Genomic DNA, 19,094 nt, shown 5'->3' with positions numbered 1-19,094 from the left:
AAATCCTTCTGCAAAATATGGGTTTCCTGTAAACAAACAAAAGAGACCCCCTCACCTCTGCAGGAGTATATCGTATACCTTGCAGCTGTGGAGAAGTTTACATCGGGACCACAAAACGCAGCATACAAACAAGGATAAAAGAACATGAAAGATACTGCAGACTTGGCCAACCTGAGAAATCAGCAGTGGCTGAACATGGACTGACACAAACAGGACACAGGGTCTTATTCCAAGACACTGAAAGACTGGACAATTCTACCAACTATTTTGTCAGATTGCACAGAGAAGCCATTGAAATTCATAAACATCAGCACAACTTTAACAGAAAAGAGGAGAGTTTAAGAATGAATAAGGCTTGGCTTCCTGCCCTGAAAAACCTCCAGACAAAGTCAACATTCAACAATAGCCATACAGATTAGTTTTGGATTACACACATTAACAGATCACTTCAGGATACAATGGTTCCATATTAACATACCATACCCTCATTAGCACATTATCTTGATACTTACAGGACAATACTTTTGCAGGACAATACTCAGCTCAAACCCAACCCCTTTCTGACTATATATTACTCTTCCTACACCCTTGACACTGAGAGACACTGTCCTTCAGTGTTACTACTCTGAAGATGCCTGCCACAGTTGCTGGCGAAACGTCAGGAAAGAAAATTCCAAGACCACGGTTACACAGCCCGGATAACCTACAAGAACCAATGAACTCTGACCGTGAAAGCCTTCGACAATATTTTGAACGCCTCTACGGGGAGGAAATATTTCAACAGACCCGGAGATTGGAAACACTTCGGAACAAGAAAGCACATCTACTTTGTTCTTTAACTTTTCTACTGCGATGCAGAGACACTGGAACCATTCCATCTTTTCTCACAAGTAAAAGAATCTTTAAAACTTCACGAGCTAACCGCATTTATGACCATCTAGAACAGGCTCTCTTACGAGAGAGAATTCACACTACCCGCAGAGAACTTGCTGCCACAGACAAGGAGTTGTTTTCCTTACATATCAATACTAGCCACAAAATGAGAAGCCATGATTGGGACAAGATTGATAATCTCACCTACAGAAAAATGGAACAGGGGTTAACCAGCCATACTTCCAGACAGAAGCAAAAGTTTAACAAATTACAGGAAAGAAGACAGAACAGTCCAAAACTTGACAACAAACGGATTATCTTCAATCTGACAGACCGACAACTCTCACCTGAAGAAACTTCCATCTTAGCTAAGGGAGGAAACTTTGCAGTCACTCCCACCCAAATTCCAGTGGAAGACATCATTGCAAATGTAGAATCTGCCATTCGTAATCTACCTGAAGAAGATGCTGAGGAAATAAGAGGAGAGACAGCAAGAATTCTACGAAAAGCAAAGCCCCCTGCTAGCAATATAACACGCAAGGAGAGAAACGCCATCAAGACCCTCAATGCAGATCCAGAAATCATTATTCTACCAGCTGACAAAGGCAATGCCACAGTGATCATGAAAACAGAAGAATACAAAAAGAAGATTGAGGAACTTCTGGACCCTGCCACATACAAAAAACTAAAACGAGATCCAACTTGCAAAATTACCAGGAAAACTAGCATTCTGATCAAGAATTCCACTCTTCATCCCGACACACACAGAAAACTATGCAAGACTGAAGCACAACCACCACGATTATATGGACTACCTAAAATTCATAAGGATTCCGTTCCACTCCGACCCATCGTGAGTGCCATTGGTTCCCCAACATATGAATTAGCTAAATATTTGACCACCCTCCTACAGGACCACATTGGAAAAACCACTTCTTACATCAAAGATTCAACTCACTTCATCAACAAAATCAGTCCGTTAAGACTCAATCCAAAGGATATATTAATCAGTTTTGATGTTGTATCCCTCTTTACCAAGGTTCCAGTTAAAGACACAATCTCATTGATTAACCAGATTTTTCCAGAAGATATAACAGCCTTATTTCACCATTGTTTGACAACAAGTTATTTCCTATGGGATCAAGAATTTTATGAACAGATTGATGGAGTAGCTATGGGAAGTCCACTCAGTCCAGTAATAGCAAACTTTTACATGGAATATTTTGAAAAGACAGCATTAGAATCAGCACCTTACAAACCTACAGTCTGGTTCAGGTTCGTAGATGATACATTTACCATTTGGAGCCATGGTGAAGAAAAATTAATGGACTTTCTAAACCATCTTAATAATATCCATCCAAACATTCAGTTTACCATGGAAAAGGAAATTGAGGGTAAACTCCCATTTCTTGATACCCTTGTCATCCGTAAATCAAACCTTCAGTTAGGTCACAAGGTCTACCGGAAACCAACTCACACAGATCGCTACTTACACAAAAACTCCAACCACCACCCCCGACAGAAAAGAGGAATAATCAAAACATTAATGGACCGTGCAAGACGGATCTGTGAACCACAGTTTCTCAAGGAAGAAACTAACCATCTAAATCACGCACTGCTAGCAAACGGCTACTCCAAGAATGAAATCAGAAGGGCCATTGAACCAAACAAAAATCAGAAAACTCAAGAAAAACAGTCTCCCATAGGAAAGGTTTTCTTGCCATTTATTAAAGGAGTCACTGATAGGATGGAGAAACTTTTGAAAAAACATAACCTACAAACAGTGTTTAAACCCACCAAGAAAATACAACAAATGCTACGATCAGCAAAAGACAAAAGAGACCCCCTCACCTCTGCAGGAGTATATCGTATACCTTGCAGCTGTGGAGAAGTTTACATCGGGACCACAAAACGCAGCATACAAACAAGGATAAAAGAACATGAAAGATACTGCAGACTTGGCCAACCTGAGAAATCAGCAGTGGCTGAACATGGACTGACACAAACAGGACACAGGGTCTTATTCCAAGACACTGAAAGACTGGACAATTCTACCAACTATTTTGTCAGATTGCACAGAGAAGCCATTGAAATTCATAAACATCAGCACAACTTTAACAGAAAAGAGGAGAGTTTAAGAATGAATAAGGCTTGGCTTCCTGCCCTGAAAAACCTCCAGACAAAGTCAACATTCAACAATAGCCATACAGATTAGTTTTGGATTACACACATTAACAGATCACTTCAGGATACAATGGTTCCATATTAACATACCATACCCTCATTAGCACATTATCTTGATACTTACAGGACAATACTTTTGCAGGACAATACTCAGCTCAAACCCAACCCCTTTCTGACTATATATTACTCTTCCTACACCCTTGACACTGAGAGACACTGTCCTTCAGTGTTACTACTCTGAAGATGCCTGCCACAGTTGCTGGCGAAACGTCAGGAAAGAAAATTCCAAGACCACGGTTACACAGCCCGGATAACCTACAAGAACCAATGAACTCTGACCGTGAAAGCCTTCGACAAAACAATATTAGCTTTAGATTTTTGAAGATGATAAAATATTTACTTCTTCTTATTGGGAGAATTCAAACCGTTAATATTCTAAGAAAGTACCTGTAACATATTAAATTTCCATTAGTCCCATTATAAATTTAGTATCAAAAGTATTATCCATATTCATTCAACTTATATCCCATACCCCCTACCTCCCCCCCGATCCTCTTAGGCCCAACTAATAGTCATTCAGCCCTCTTTTTAATCGGACACGGGCTCCTCTTCTGATTCAATTGGCAAAGCCCCACCACTTGCTTCTGAGGCCTTCTCCTCTTTTGTAGATTCTTTGGTTGGCTGTTGTTTGGCTGATTTCATTGGTTTAAGAAGTTCAGAGTCATATCTTCTTAAGAATTGTTCAGCCTTGCTGGTATCCGTAATTTTGAATCTTTTAGCCTTAAATAAAAAAGAAATACTCTGAGGAAATTCCCATCTGAATTGAATCCCGCTGAGTCTGAGTCTTTCCACAATCTCTGCAAACTCTTTCCTTTTTCTCAGTAGTCTTTCAGGAATTTCTTTCATCAGTCTCAAAGGAGTATCTTCTACTTTCAGTGGAAATTTGTAGTGATGATTGAGAATAAGATCACGATGATTTCTGGAGAAGAGCTGAAGAAGACAATCTCTTGGTACTTTATTCTTGGTTGCATATGAAGAATTAATTCTGTAGGCCATTATGATAATCCCTTCCACTACTTCCTCCTCTTCTTGTAAAAAATCTGCCAAAAGTACTTTCAGGTAACCTTTTAAATCTCCTCCATTTTTTCTTTCAAACCGCGTATACAAATCGAATTCTCCTTAATTTTAAGTTCAATCATTGCCATTTGATATTCTTGTTTTTCATCTCTCTCATTAGATGCCTCCATTGACATTTCCACTGTATCCATTCTTTTTTTAAGGTCTTTATTCTCCTGTGTATTCTTTGCCAACTTAGTCTCCATCTTGTCTTGTCTCAGAGTCATTGTGGTAATTGAATCTTGCATAGCTGATATTGCAGCTATATTTTGTGCTATATGTGAGTTTTGGGAAATTGCAGCTGTATTCTTACTCAGTTCCTGTTTCATTTCTGATACCTCTTGAAATTTTTTAGTTAAAAGTTCATGCAAAGAATTGAGAGTTACCTCTGGCTTTTGCTTTGACATCTTTGCAACCACAGATGTGCCTACTAAAGGTGAGGTAACTGGAGTTGTTACAGTAGAAGCAGAGGCTCTGCGATGCTGAGCTCCTTGCTGCACTTGAAGCTGTTTAGAGTCTTTAAGGAATTCTTTGGCGTGCTTCTCTTTTTTTTCTCCCATTGATCCTGCCAGGCTGAAAGAGCAAAGTTTGTAATCCACAAAGAGTGTGTGTGTGTGTGTGTGGTGTTCTTTGTTTAAATCATCCCTTTTGAAGTGATAATGAAAAATGGAATTTTCTCAGTTCCAAAACTAGCCCAGAGAGAAAACTCTCATTTCAGCTCCATAAGTATTGCTATTTCATGCCAGTGATTTTTCTATATTTAGTCTTAGCTGTATTCAATCACTGGCAGAGAAAAACTTTTTAAAACTGCGTCACAGTTGAAAGGAATCTGGCAAAAAGCCAAGTCCCGATCTGGAAGGCGTAATGAAGTTATAGCCAGTCAGAGTACTTTTATTATGCAGATTTAGCTGTCAGACACCTCAGTTTATTTTATTTGCATATGAAAAAAGAAGAGTTAACTTGCTGTAATTGGATCCTTTCCACCACTTTCTTCCCGGCTGCTGAGTTGAAGATGGCGCTGGCTCCTCGGCTAAGCCCGTCAGAGGGACTGCTGCCGATTTCTCGGTGGCTATCGCTGCTATGACGAGCCGCCTGCCCACGTACATTTCCGCATCCCCTCTTACTCCAAGGGGTGCCGCTCGCCAGATTTTGGGGAGCGTCTTTCTCACCCCTCGGCAGCACAGAGCTGGAGTGCGAAGCCGGTGCGACCCGGAAGTCGTTAGCAGACATTCATGAAGACTACCCAGAAATGTCTTGGATTACATATCATCAACTTATGTGAAGATTTAAGTAAGATTGTACAGTCCGGGGTAAACTTAGAAAGGAAACGGAATTCGAACAACTAATGAGTAACCAACACAACATTTTCTGGGGAAAATCTACAAACTTCTAATAACGTTAGATACAGAGGAAGAACAAGTTAAAGTTTGTCAAATTAAATGGATGGAGAATATAAATGAAATAATAACGACTGAAGAGTGGGAGCAGCTGTTCCAGGAGAATCTTAAGTTCACTCTCTGCCAAAGCATCCAGGAAAATTGTCTCAAGATGCTTCATAGATGGTATATAACTCCAAGCGACATTCAAAACATGAACAGCAAATCTTTGGGACTATGCTGGAAATGTCGTAAAATTAGAGGTACCTTTTACCACTGTTGGTGGACATGTGAAACTGTTCAAAAATTCTGGAGAAGGATTCATACGAATTTGGAAGGCATCTTGGGACAAAGCATAAAATATGATCCTAAACTTTTTTTTCTGAACAAAACACCAGATACTATGGACAAGGATCAACAAGTGATAATAAAATATCTAGTAACAGCAGTGAGAGTTGTCATGGCATCACTTTGGAAAACAGATAACATTCCAAAAATTCAAACATGGATAAAGAAATCATTAGAATAGATAATGATGGCACAGCTAACTGAATATTTGAATGACAATACACAAAAACAAAATCAAGAGAAATGGAAATGTTTTTATGATTACATTGCGATTACCAGATAAATGATCAACCAAATCAAGTTACTACCTAGATAACAATACTAAGTTGTTTAGATGGCAACAATGGCAACATATGGAATACTGTATTATACTTAATAGAGGGGTAGATACTTTTTTACATGTTAACAAAATGATATCTTACTAATACTAATTTTCTTTCCCTATTTTTCCTTCTGTTCACTTAATTAATAATGAAAAAAATAAAAATAATAATAATAGTAAAGCTTGGTAGGGCAGCGCTTTCACCCGAGCCACTAACAAGGTATATTCTTGGTGTAGCCATTCCACTGTCATGGGAACTACTGGTAACTATTCCATATGCTGATGAAAACATGCTACGGTAGCCATTCGCACCACCGGTAAGTCGTCCAGGAGCAAAGAACTTAACATCATGGATATGGACGATCTGCTATCCACCAAGACTTGCAGCCGTTGACTCTGGAGCCAAACTTGTACCAGTAGTGGTTTTGGGTGACCCTCGCAGGAGTCAGGTTGCATGGCTTGCTCCCAGCCCAGGTCGCATTCCATCAACGGACAATCCCTCCAGAAATGGCCTCACTGGCCACACATGTAACAAGGACCCTTGCTGGATTTCTCACTACTAGGCCCATCATTCACGGGCTGTCCCTGGGGTTCTGCACTGGGGCCCGGTAGCGGGCAGCTGGTGAGAGGTGGGGGCATCCTGACCCTTGGTCCTCCGCTCCTGGGAACCGGGGAAGTTGACCGGGGAGGGAGAGCCTGTCAACTTCCCCGGTTGTTAGTGGGGTTTGGAATAGACCGTACCTCGGGTTTGCCCACCTCCCAACTGTGTCCCCTGGTCTCCAGGGCTAACACATTTTCCAGCAACGTCATGGCCTCCTTTAACGTCTTGGGTTTGTTGCAAATCAGCCACTCTTTAGCTCGGAGGGGTATTACTTGGATTAACTGTTCTAGCACAACCTGTACCACCACCGCCTGGCTATTCAGTACCCCTGGTTGTAACCAATGGTCCGCCAGATCCTTTAAGGTGGTTACAAAAGCCCTTGGAGGTTCTCCTTTCTTCCACGCTAACTGCCGAAACAGCTGTCTGTACATTTCTTCTGAAATTGCATAACGGGCCAAAATGGCCGCCTTTAACTTCCTATAGTCAGTGCTATCCGCTTTAGAAAGGGACCTCAGGGCGACTTGGGCCGGCCCTGTCAAGTAGGGCCCGATGATAAAGGACCATCTCTCCCGGAGCCACCCTGAGGCCTCAGCCGTCCGCTCAAAGGCTTCCAGATAGCCATCTATTTCATCTTCCGGCCCTAATTTGGCTAGGGGTACCGGGGGAACCCGTGGGTTGGTCACTCCGGTCCTGTCTCCCAGACCTCCTCTTCCACTTTCTAATATTTTGCAAACATCCCTCAAGAGGCTTGCCTGTGCCTCCTGGTGTTGCAAAGTCATGTCTCTTACCAACCGCTGTTGAGCCTCCTGTTGCTGTTGCCACAACTCCTTCATCATTCGCCCCTGTTGTTCTAACATCCATTGGGTGAATTGACTGACGTTTGTAGCAGAGGAAGGCGCCTTCTCAGCTGATTCCATCTTTGCCATAGTCTCCCCTGGGAACAACAATACCGGGGGTCTCAATAAGGTTCTGCTCCCACGGAATCCTGGGTAAGGGAATATGTGGGGTTGAGGTCGTTTGGCCATGCCTCCTATGCCCTCATTCTCCACCATTGTAGAGCTGGCGGCCTCTAGGGGAACCGCCCTCTTCTCTTCAGTGAGCTGGAAGGGTCTGGCCAAGGGAGCCTCCTCGGCCTCAGACCATTCTGAGGGAGAGTCTGAGTCACCCTCTCCCTCAGAAGACGCCAGGGTCACACAGCTGTCTGTAGCCAGCAATAGGACCTCTGACTGGTCTCCTCCTCAGCCTCAGCTTCCCCGGCTTCTTTTATGTGCCTGCCTCCCATCCCCGCCCCCTGGGCTCTACCTCGCAGCCCTTATAAGGGCGAATCAGCCTTCCCCCACCCGGGCGTCTTCTGGCACATCCCCTGCAAGGCGCCAGCGCAGCCACGCCCAGGGCATGCCCGTCCGCCTCCCAGCTGGTCGGCAGATCCCCAGCTGAGCATCGGAGCCGCGCCGCCACATCCTCGCTGCCCGCTGCCACCATGCTGACGCGCTCCTTGTTCCACAATGCTTCCCCCTGGGGTGGGGCCGTCCTGCTCCTCTCCACCGGCTGTGGGCATTGCTGCAACTTGTGCAGGTTTGGTCCCTGGTTCCGCTGCATTGCCTGGGGTCCCCGCGAGCCTGGGTGGTGCCGGACAGCTGGGGCTGGGGGCTGTCTGGGTACAGGAGGCATCATGCACCAGATTTTCAAAATGTAGTGACTTTCAGTTTGCATCTCATGCTCCAATACTTCTGCATGATTTCAGATCTTTCATTCCATCATAATGAGACTGTAGTTCTCACATTAGCTGATATTTATTAACCCTCTTAACTCCCAGTTTTCCCTCTTTTTAACACAGAGACCCCAAAGTTCCTCAGAAACATTTCATGCTGTGACTCATATTTTCCGCCCTTCTTTAGAAGGGAATAAATCCATTATTTTAGGGTTGTGCATTTCCCCCCAGTAAATTTTGGGTTAGTTTTGGGTAAACTGAAATCATGAATCCAGCAATGAAATCTCACTGAGGATGGCAGTCATGTAAACCCTAAAGACAAGGTAAATGTGGCCTTTTCAAAAGCAAGCACACAAGAGTTGGGAGGAGAAGCCTTCTAGTCTATTCACTGTTCATCCTGCACAACAAGCCCATCAACCAAGCAATATAAAAATGTGTGAAAAAAAAGTTATTTTAAGAATATTCCATGTTGTCCAAGATGACAACCATTCATGAGGAAAGAATTGAAAGTTAACCAGGTGCCATGAGCTGCACCTGCACTATAGTTCCTGAGAGGCAGAATGAGAATACACATGTGTCAAAATAAACAACAACCCTGAGTCAATTTAATAGCTGTTAACAAAAGGCAAGTGTTTGCAAATGCAGCTTCTAATTGGCAACTCAATTGCAACTTGAGCTACATGGAGTTAACTGACTGCTTTTATTGAAGAAGCTTCAATTGTTATTGAAAAGCATTTTGCATGTAATTAACAGTCTTTCTCTGTTTCTTCTTGCCTGTAGATTTTTGTTTCAACTATTCATCTGATTATTGTTCTAGTCCAAGATACTGGTTCAAAGGATTTCTGTCACTGCAGACTAGCATCGATGCTGCTCTTATAGAAGTAAGTAGGATTGTTTAGTTTCAGAGCTAATATGTCTCTTATATTTTGATTGCATATAAACAAAATTGCAGCATTATCATAGACACCAATTTACTGACATGGCACCAGTGTTGCAAGTTGGCATTCTATGGCCATTTTGAAAAGGCAAAATCAGTGCCGGAAACACCCAAAGGCAAGCCACAGACAGCATAGTGCTCACACCAGAGTCCATGGTGACCCCCAAAACATCTACCAATCATGGAGCAGCATGCCACTGACGCCATCATGAGTTGCATACATGATCACAGCCATCTGCCATCTGGTGTGGCTCTGGCCCCCGGATGTCATACATCTGCTGCATGGGAGGAAACACCAGAAGGCCATCCCCTAAACTCCTAAGGAGGCTGATGGCATGAGCACAGAAGCCCTGAAGTTAATATTCATAGAATCATAGAGTTGGAAGGGACCACCAGGATCATCTAGTCCAACCCCCTGCCCAATACAGGAAACTAATAACTATCCCCTAACATCCTCAGAGACCCCAACCCTCCCCCCACCATGCAGGATCCCACAATCAAAGCACTCCTGACAGATGGCCATCAAGCATCTGCTTAAAGACCTCCAAAGACAGGTATTCCACCACCCTCCGAGGCAGTGCATTCCACCATCGAACAGCCCTCACCGTCAGGAGGTTCTTCCTAATGTTTAGGTGGAATCGCTTTTCTATTAGTTTAAATCTATTACTCCGTGTCCTAGTCTCTGGAGCAACAGAGAACAAGCTAGTTCCCTCGTCAACATGACATCCCTTCAAATATTTAAACATGGCTATCATGTCTCCCCTCAACCCTCTCTTCTCCAAACTAAACAAACCCAACTTCTTCTGGGAGATCTGCAGACATGGATTTGAGTTTCCCTTTGCTAAGCAGGAACACAATAAAAGAAACACTGGGGTTACCACACTTGTATTCCCAGCGATGTATTAAGAGTTTGAAAATGTTATAAAAAATACTGTTTGCACTTTGTTTGGCCCCTTTAGCTGTGAAGACGTCTTCCAACCATTTATAAGCTGTGGTATACAAAAACCCTTTTAAAGAGATGTTTTTTACAACATTTTCAAACTTTTAATACATCGCTGGGAATACAAAGTGCGGTAACCCCCACTGTTTGCTGTGGTAGCTCTTTGGGGCACTGATCTGAAAAGACTATATGCATTATGGCTGCATTTGTGCTTCCTTTGTCCCTCCCCGCCCCACATCTCTCAGGGAGTGGGTAACATCAACATGTTATCATGCTGATAGCACGGTACTGTTACAAATCAGTCCCTGTGTCAGGCCTGTTGCATGGAGAGCATCTCCTGCACCTAAAAACAATAAAAAAAAAACCACGAGTGCAAGGATAAGAAGGGATCGTTGAGTCTGCTGTATACTTGGGTCCATCAACTTTTATTTGTTTGATAAACTTTTGACGCTAAGAATAATACGCAACATATAGGCTTTAAAAAAATGGTGAAATATATAAGCCAAGGAATAGAAAGTCTTCAACAATTTCAATTTCTTCATTGTCAACGTTAAAGTTGTGTAATTCTCCTGTAGTCATTACTTTTGTCTTCTTGATGTTCAACTGTAGTCCTGCTTTGGAAATAGTGATATGTTTTTATGGCAATGAAAGCTATGTTGACTGTGAAATATTTTGTACATTAAAAACCACTGTGGGAATTGTTAGCAACTTAAAAAAACACTTTGATCTTTTTTTTTTTTTTAGCTGACCACTGGTCATTCAGTGTGGAATGAAATGAAGTCAATTCGTGGTGTCCATATGAGATCACCTTCAGTTTCAACAGGACATAGCATTGAATACTGTTCAATAATTCTGATTTTATCTATGTGCTTTTCTCCATTTATATACTTCTTGTCACAAAATGTTTCAAGGGAAAAAAGGAAGCTGAAGGAACTGATGAAGATTATGGGAATGAGAGATATGGCATTCTGGTAAGTTATGAGATTGGCTGCTATTCTCTTCCCAGTTGAAGTAATTGGCATGATGTTGAAAATGATCACAGGCAGAGGAGTGATGAAGTTTTGAGAAGCAGTATGTATCTATGAGATGACTTTTACACACACACATATGATGTCATGCATTTAATGGTGGTCATGATAGTGAATAATAATAATGGTTGTTCTGGGAATTTGTAGGACAGAATTAGACTTCACTCTGGACTCACAAATGGCATTGAATATGATAATCCTGTGTTGTCCCCCCCTTATTTGTTCTGCTGTAATGATGTTGTCCCTGACCTGGATAGCTCCAGCCTAGCCTGATCTTATGAGATCTCAGAAGCTAAGCAGGGTTGACCCTGGCTAGTATTTGGATGGGAGACCTCCAAGGAATACCAGGGTCATGACACGGAGGCAATGGCAAACCACCTCTGAATGTCTCTTGCCTTTTGAAAACCCTACCAGGGGTAGCCATAAATCAGATATGACTTGATCCCCCTCCCCCAAGATATACATTTCTCTGCCCCTGTTCTATATAATTGGCTACCTTGGGCAGGTGTAAGGAAATCAGCAATATTGTCACTGATTTACTCAAACAGAGGTTATAGGCAGTAGATCTAAATGCTATTACTGGGGGTCCTGATGGAGTCTGGTTTCCCATGTTAACCTCACATCCAGCATATCAGCTATTTCCAATTTACAGTTGTAGAAAAGAACTATCATAGACATTGTTCTCACACACAGAACTTGTTTCAATCAACTGTATTCTCTCAAAATGAGAGTTCTTGAGGGCCTGTGTGTCAAATAATGTAAACTGCCCAGAAATCTGTGTTTGCATTTGTAGGCTTTCCTGGGGTTTGCTGTATGCAGTGTACATCCTGATCTTGACCAGTTTGGTGACACCTGTTATCAAATATTTGTTTCTTCCCACAAGCAGCTTCTTTGCCCTGTTTCTTCTGTTGTTCTTGTATGGCGTAGCATCTGTAAGTCTTTGACCTTTATTTTACAATTTTATATGCACATAATGAATGATGGCAGATGGCCAGATTAAAGCTACTGAAGTATTTGATACCATCTTCATGAAAAGATTGTATTTTCCAGGCTTTCCTATTGGTTCTGTCTGTAAACTGTTTGAAGGTACTTGGGGACAGTAGGAGATTTTCTGCATTTTGGGGGAAAGGGGTCAGTTCTGGCCCCATACTACTTTGGTTATCATCAAACCATGCTCTCTGTTTTACCCTCTCCCCCTGTGCCCTGGGAAATGTGTGGTTTCATTTTTTAATCTTTTTAAAAACACTTTTCTTATATCACTATACCTCTGTATTACAGATGGTACCACAGCTGTATTTATTGCTCTTCCTGGCACATTGCCCAAACTAGACAAGTTTTTTTTTTGGGGGGGGGACAGGGAGGGGCAAACATATTGCTAGATTCAGCACAATCCTTTTCCCTAAGTGTCAATGCCCTGGCTTTTTCCGAGGACCCCCCTCCCCGGTGTGGGCAACAAGCTGAATTTCCTATTGCCACTGGTTCCTAGGGAGTGCTCTGATTCATGTACATAAGACAAAATAAATATATGCACAATTTTTGTGTAAGATGGTGTGTTCACATGGGTGCAGTCTTTCCCCCCTCACACTCATGTAAATTCTTAGAAAAAATATCTTGTTGGAATACAGCTGTGAAACTTGTGTAAATTCAATCTATTTATGATGTCTTTGAATTGGTAATGAAAATGTTTCCTGTTTTTCAGATCCATTTCTGTTTCATGTTCAGTTCTCTCCTAAAGAAGGCGAAAGCCACCAGCTCTGTCGTCTTTGTCCTGACTTTCTTTTTTGGAGCCCTCAGTGTTACCACATTGATATTTAGAATGCCCCCTCTTTTGGAATGGACATTGAGCCTCTTCTGTCCTTTTGCTTTTGGTGCTGAAATTTCAAAGGTAAAATGCTGTTTTATCTAGGATGAACCCTCACCCTTTTTCAAACCCTTGTAAAGCTGACTGTGAACATACACAGCACATAACAATGAAGCAAGAACACCAGTCAGCATTGTGGCCTATGCATTTTCATTCCATTCTCAATTAACTTCTGCTCTGAAATGTACAGAGACCTGTCTATGGACATGGATGGTGATTGCCTACTAGGGGAGGGGGAGGGGGCTAGATTTTGAACATTAGCTGGCTTACTAAGAGAGTCATACACTTCCAAGTCTTGTTCTTGCCTATCTGATTTTGACCCAAGCATAGACTTTATTCTTTCCTTACAGGTTGTGATGGGTCAAAGATATGGAAAAAGCTTACAGTTGTCTAACTTAGTAGAGGATTCGTGTTTTTATAGCCTGATTATTGATGGTGTTTTCTATATGCTACTGGCTCTCTATTTTGACAAAATCATTCCTGGTAAGCATAATTTAATTAATCCTCAGTAGCTTGAAGATTTAGCTGTACAGATTACCTCTCTTTATTGTAGAGTCTTCTTTCTCTGTCTGTGGCTGTTAGTGAGGAGGAGGGAGATAATATGGGAAAGTCTCTGTCTTCAGAGAGTTCTTGCTCAAGCTCTCTGGAAGTCATGTTTGAAGGGATCAAAAGAATGGCATGTGAATTGCAAGCAAAGATAAAAGAACAGGGTAGAGTTTTACATTAAATCTTCACTGTATATAATATTTCTTTATAAAGCAGAGTGGGTACGCTGCCCTCAAATGAATTTGAACCAACCTGCTTACCTGTACCATGAAGACGGTGACCATGTTTGAAAAAGTTGTGTTCTAGGAAAATTGGAGGGGGTGTTGAAAACAGGTCATGTGTGGCCATTGGAGAATGTGGGTCTTATGGCTGTAGTTTAATTGCATGCAATAATACCAAGATAACCATCTGAGCCAAACAGAATGGCAGTCTCATGGAAGGAATGACAGAAAGGGCATCTTGATAGGAAAAAAATCACAATAACAAAAGTTAAGAGCATACAGCAGAGGAGGAAGGTACATCTGAGAACACCAAGGAAGAATTCCAGTGTCTATGACTGCATTATGCTCTGGCCTCTTCTGTTTTCTGGGAATCTTGTAATTAATGTATAGGTTGAGTTCAGACATACTGTGAAACCGTGGTTTGTTTTATCTATGGTTCCTTTGGGAATCCAGAATTTGACCCACAGATGACACTTAGTCCTAGCTTGCCTTGAGAAATCTTGGTTCCAGGAACTTCCGGTTGGGCAAGATGGCGGAGTGACCGCACCTTCAGGAGCGGGAATGAAAATTACCTGGTCTGTAGCTAAAAATACAATACTTTTAGCCCTGAGTTAGAAACTTTTCTCTGCAAGTCAACTCTCATCGAGAGGAGGAACGTCGCCACCCCAAAAAAAGGGGTTCTGGACGCACCAGCAGGCAAATTTCAGGCAAGTCCTACAAAGCTCCGACCATCCAACCGACTACCCCCCCAATCCCTTCCCCTCCCCCTCGCCTCCCACTTTGAATATTACCCCCTTAGCTTTCTACATAAAAGAGAAAAATATATTCAGATTATTAAATGATAAGAACATCACTAATCTTTGTTTGTTTTGTCTTTTTTGCCGGATATCTTTGGATGGTGTGGTGAGATGGCAGTGGAGTGAGAGCGGCAGCGCGGCTTCCTGGGGAGGCAGAGGGCTCCGGAGATTCGCGGCGCAACCGGCAGAGAGGAGGCGAGAGCGGCAGCAATACAGGCAGCGGCGACTGTAGTGAGGGAAAAGGACGGCTGACTGAAGGCGGACGTGGCGGCACGGAGCAGCAGGAAGATTGCAGAGTCAGGAGACGAGGACGTCCCCCCGAAGCTGGCGGCATAGAAGGGGGTGATAACGAACCCTGGATAAAGAGGGAGAGCTCTGGAGGCCGGTCTGGTACACGGGACGGCAGCGACTCGCGAGGAGGAGCTGCAGAGTGTAGGGGGCCTTGCCGACTTCTGAGGAGGTGAGCTTAGCGGCGAAGGCGGGATCACAAGGCTGTAGTTCCGGTGACGTCAACTACTAAAAACTACGAGTCCCAGAATCCTTAGCGACCAGCCCTAATAAATCTAAATAGGGGGAAAAGAAGAACCACTGTCTAAAGGAACTTAAATATACATCAAAGGCGAAAGTTGATGCTATAAATAAATAAATGCACTAGGAACATTTAAGGATAACATATTGAACTAACTGAACTTGAATAAGCTTAAATTAGGTAAATATTTGAAAATACCTATTTTTTTTGTTGTCCTAAAATTAATGTGGTCCCATGGAATTGATTGTTAAATATATGATTTGATTTGTATATTTAAATAAGACTGATTAATATCTTAAGAAACCAAAATCACTAACGTTTGTGTGCCATAGCTGTGCATGTCTGGTAATTACACAGAGTTACAAACCAGAAGAAAAACATACAGATACAATTTAATGAAAAAAAATAGGAAAACAGATAAGGACAGCAATCTGACGGTAAGAAAAAGCTTGGAAGAAGAGGAGAAGGAAGAAGAGACTGATAGCGCAGAAGAAGCTATAAGTTATCAATCCCAACCGAACAGAGCTAGCAAAGAACAGACCAATATGGAGAAGGCACTGGACAAATTGATGATTCAACTGACGGCGCTAACAAATCAGCTAACCGGAACAGAACAAAGATTAGAAGCAAAAGTTGATCAAATAAACAGCAAGATGGATAAGGTCAACAGGGAACTAGAAAGGCTAACCAAAGAATGTAACTCGGTTAAAACGGATGTACGGACAGTCCAGATGGAAGTAAAGACAGTTAAACAGGAATTGGTGACCGGACTCCAAGATATTAAACAAAAAATAGAAGAAAATGCTAAGGACATACTGGATAATAAAGAAGATATCAAAAAACTCAAATTGAGGCAAACAAAGATAGAGAGAACGCAGCAGGAGCATAAAGCTGGAACAGAAGAAACTGAAAGCAGATTAGCCATAACGGAAATGCAAGTAAGAGAGAACAACTTGCGTTTCCAAAAAGTGTCGGAAGATATGCCTCAAGAAAGTTTAGAAGAAAGCATGACTCAGTTACTTGCCACCTATCTTGAGATTGATGAAGAAGCTGTTGACATCAGAGAAATTTATAGGATCAACTCTAAATACACAACCCTGAAAAAGCTGCCAAGGGAAATCCTAATAAAGTTTGCAGATAAAAGAATAAAAGAGGATATATTGAATAAACAAAGAGAGGACCCGCTAATATACAAAGGAAAGGAATTACAGATTTTTCCAGATCTACCCTTCTCAGTAAGGAAAAAAAGGCGTGAATTTGACTCCTTACGAAAATTACTGCGTGAACGGGAGATTAGATACAAGTGGGTGGGCGCATACTTTTTAAGTGTTCAACTTCCTTCAGGCAGAATTTTAATACGAACAATGGAAGAAGCCTACGAACTAGAAGAAGAAATTAAAATAAAAACAAAAGGAAAAGGCACTAGAACTGAAGGAGCTGGCTCGCCACGGAACAGAAAAAATAATTCAGCGTTAGACCAAAAAAGCTTAATGGATGAAGCAGCAGCCTATAAATAAAACACAATATGACGGACAGCTTAGAAATAATATCCATTAATATCAATGGCTTAAACACGCCACAAAAAAGAAGGAAAACCTTGCATGCACTTTCTAAACATAGAGCGAATATACTATGTCTACAAGAAACGCACATAAAAAGAAAATATAATTATTTATTAAATAACAAACGACTCGGTACAGTGTATACATCGTCAGCATTGGGAAAAAAAAGGGGCATAGCAATATATATTAGAGATCCTACCATTAAAGTTTTGGAAACTATAAAGGACACCAAAGGTAGGCAACTAACACTTAAACTGCAACTCCCAACAGGTAAAATAATAATATTAACCTCTATATATGCGCCGTTGACATCAAAGGAAAAATTCTTCACAGAACTTTTTTCAATGCTTGAAGAACTAGTGGAACATGAGATTATTATCATTGGGGACATGAATGGAGTTCTGGATGCCAAATTGGACAGATCAAAAAATCAAAAAAGTGGCAAATTACCAAAAAGTGTAAAATTAGATTTGCAGCATCTCAATCTGTTGGACACTTGGAGAATTAAAAATCCTAATATTAAAGATTATACATTCTACTCAGATAGACATAAAACCTTTTCAAGGATTGATATGTGTTGGACTTCGACTACTCTATTGAAAAACTTAGAATACATCAAAATATTACCTCGGATTCTGTCAGATCATAACCCAATAATAATAAAATGGCAACATCAAAGAAAGAAAATATTCAGATGGAGACTAAATGATGCGTTACTTAACAAAGAGAAAGATCTTAACACAGGCCGTGAAGAACTCAAGGAATTTTTACAAAGAAACAATACACAAGGAATGAGCCAAGCAACAATCTGGGATTGCTCAAAGGCCTACATGAGAGGTATCTATATTTCACTAAGTTCAAAAAACAAAAAAGAGCGGGAAAAACACTTGATAGATCTTCAAACTAGCCTTGCTCAGCTAGAAAAAACTCATCAACGAACAAATAGCAAAAAAATCCTGAAAGAGCTCAAGAAGACCAGACACGAAATTGATTTAGTTTATGCAGAGGAAATGGCAAAAAAACTAAAATTTATAAAACAAAGACATTTTGCCTACGCAAATAAGCCAGGCAAATATCTGGCAGCTATGATTAAAACAGAAAAACAGAAAAGAACAATACATGCAGCAAAAATGGAAGGGCAGATAACACACAAAGAAGAGGAAATTGCGCAGTGTTTCCTAGAATATTTTGATAAGCTGTATAAAAAGAATGAGAAAAATGAACAAATGGAGGATATAAAAACTTATATTCAACAGAATCATCTGAATTGTCTTTCTAATGAAGAGGTAATCTGCTTAAACCAAGAAATTACTATAGAAGAGGTGAAACAAGCAATTAAGAAATTAAAGAGTGGAAAGACGCCAGGGCCTGATGGATTTACAGCTATATATTATAAATCCTTTATGGAAGAAGTGGCTCCAACACTAGTGAAAGCAATGAATGAAATATACAAGAACAAAAAGGTACCAGACTCTTGGAAAGAAGCTTATATAACGGTTATCCCTAAAGAGGGAATGGATCTAACTTTACCCTCCTCATATAGACCAATCTCTTTGCTCAATACAGACTATAAAATATTCACAACAATAATTGCGCAAAGACTATTAGACTACGTAGAAACATTGATAAACCGAGATCAAACAGATTTTATACCAAAACGTCACATGGCAGACAATATCAGATTTCTGATCAATGCGCGTGAGCTGGTGAAACATAGAAAAGAGAAAATGGCTTTCATTTTTGTGGATGCAGAGAAAGCATTCGACAATATTTCATGGAACTTTATAAAACACGTGGTTCACAGTATAGGTAATGATGGTAATTTATTTAACTGGATATCTAGTATATACACAGAGCAACATGCGAAACTTATAATAAATGGCACCTTGACTAAAGATATTAAGATTGAAAAAGGAACCAGACAAGGATGTCCCCTGTCACCCTTGTTATTTAACTTAACACTAGAGGTACTGGCAAACAAAATCAGAACAAATCAGAGAATAACTGGCCTAAAAATACAAGGAGAAGAATTTAAAATTAGAGCATACGCTGATGATGTCTTATTAACAATTTCGCAACCTGTTTCTAGTATTAAAGAACTTATGACTGATATTCAGGTTTATGGACAACTCGTGGGTTACA

The 19,094-nt window shown here is 41.1% G+C and overlaps 1 protein-coding gene across 1 annotated transcript in view; it reads left to right on the top strand.

Moving 5' to 3' along the window:
• LOC130476773 (ABC-type organic anion transporter ABCA8-like) overlaps positions 1-19,094 on the top strand; it is a 145,924-nt gene that overhangs the window by 11,864 nt on the left and 114,966 nt on the right. The window contains exons 3-7 of the mRNA XM_056848765.1: positions 9,312-9,412; positions 11,153-11,379; positions 12,230-12,368; positions 13,136-13,321; positions 13,648-13,780. Coding sequence (XP_056704743.1) covers positions 9,312-9,412; positions 11,153-11,379; positions 12,230-12,368; positions 13,136-13,321; positions 13,648-13,780 — 786 coding nt within the window. The remainder of the gene's footprint in view (positions 1-9,311; positions 9,413-11,152; positions 11,380-12,229; positions 12,369-13,135; positions 13,322-13,647; positions 13,781-19,094) is intronic.

Source organism: Euleptes europaea, chromosome 1 (genome assembly GCF_029931775.1).
Source record: "Euleptes europaea isolate rEulEur1 chromosome 1, rEulEur1.hap1, whole genome shotgun sequence".
Classification (NCBI taxonomy): Eukaryota; Metazoa; Chordata; class Lepidosauria; order Squamata; family Sphaerodactylidae; genus Euleptes; species Euleptes europaea.
The sequence above is the reverse complement of the archived record's forward strand: the minus strand, read 5'-3'. Positions and strand labels throughout refer to the sequence as shown.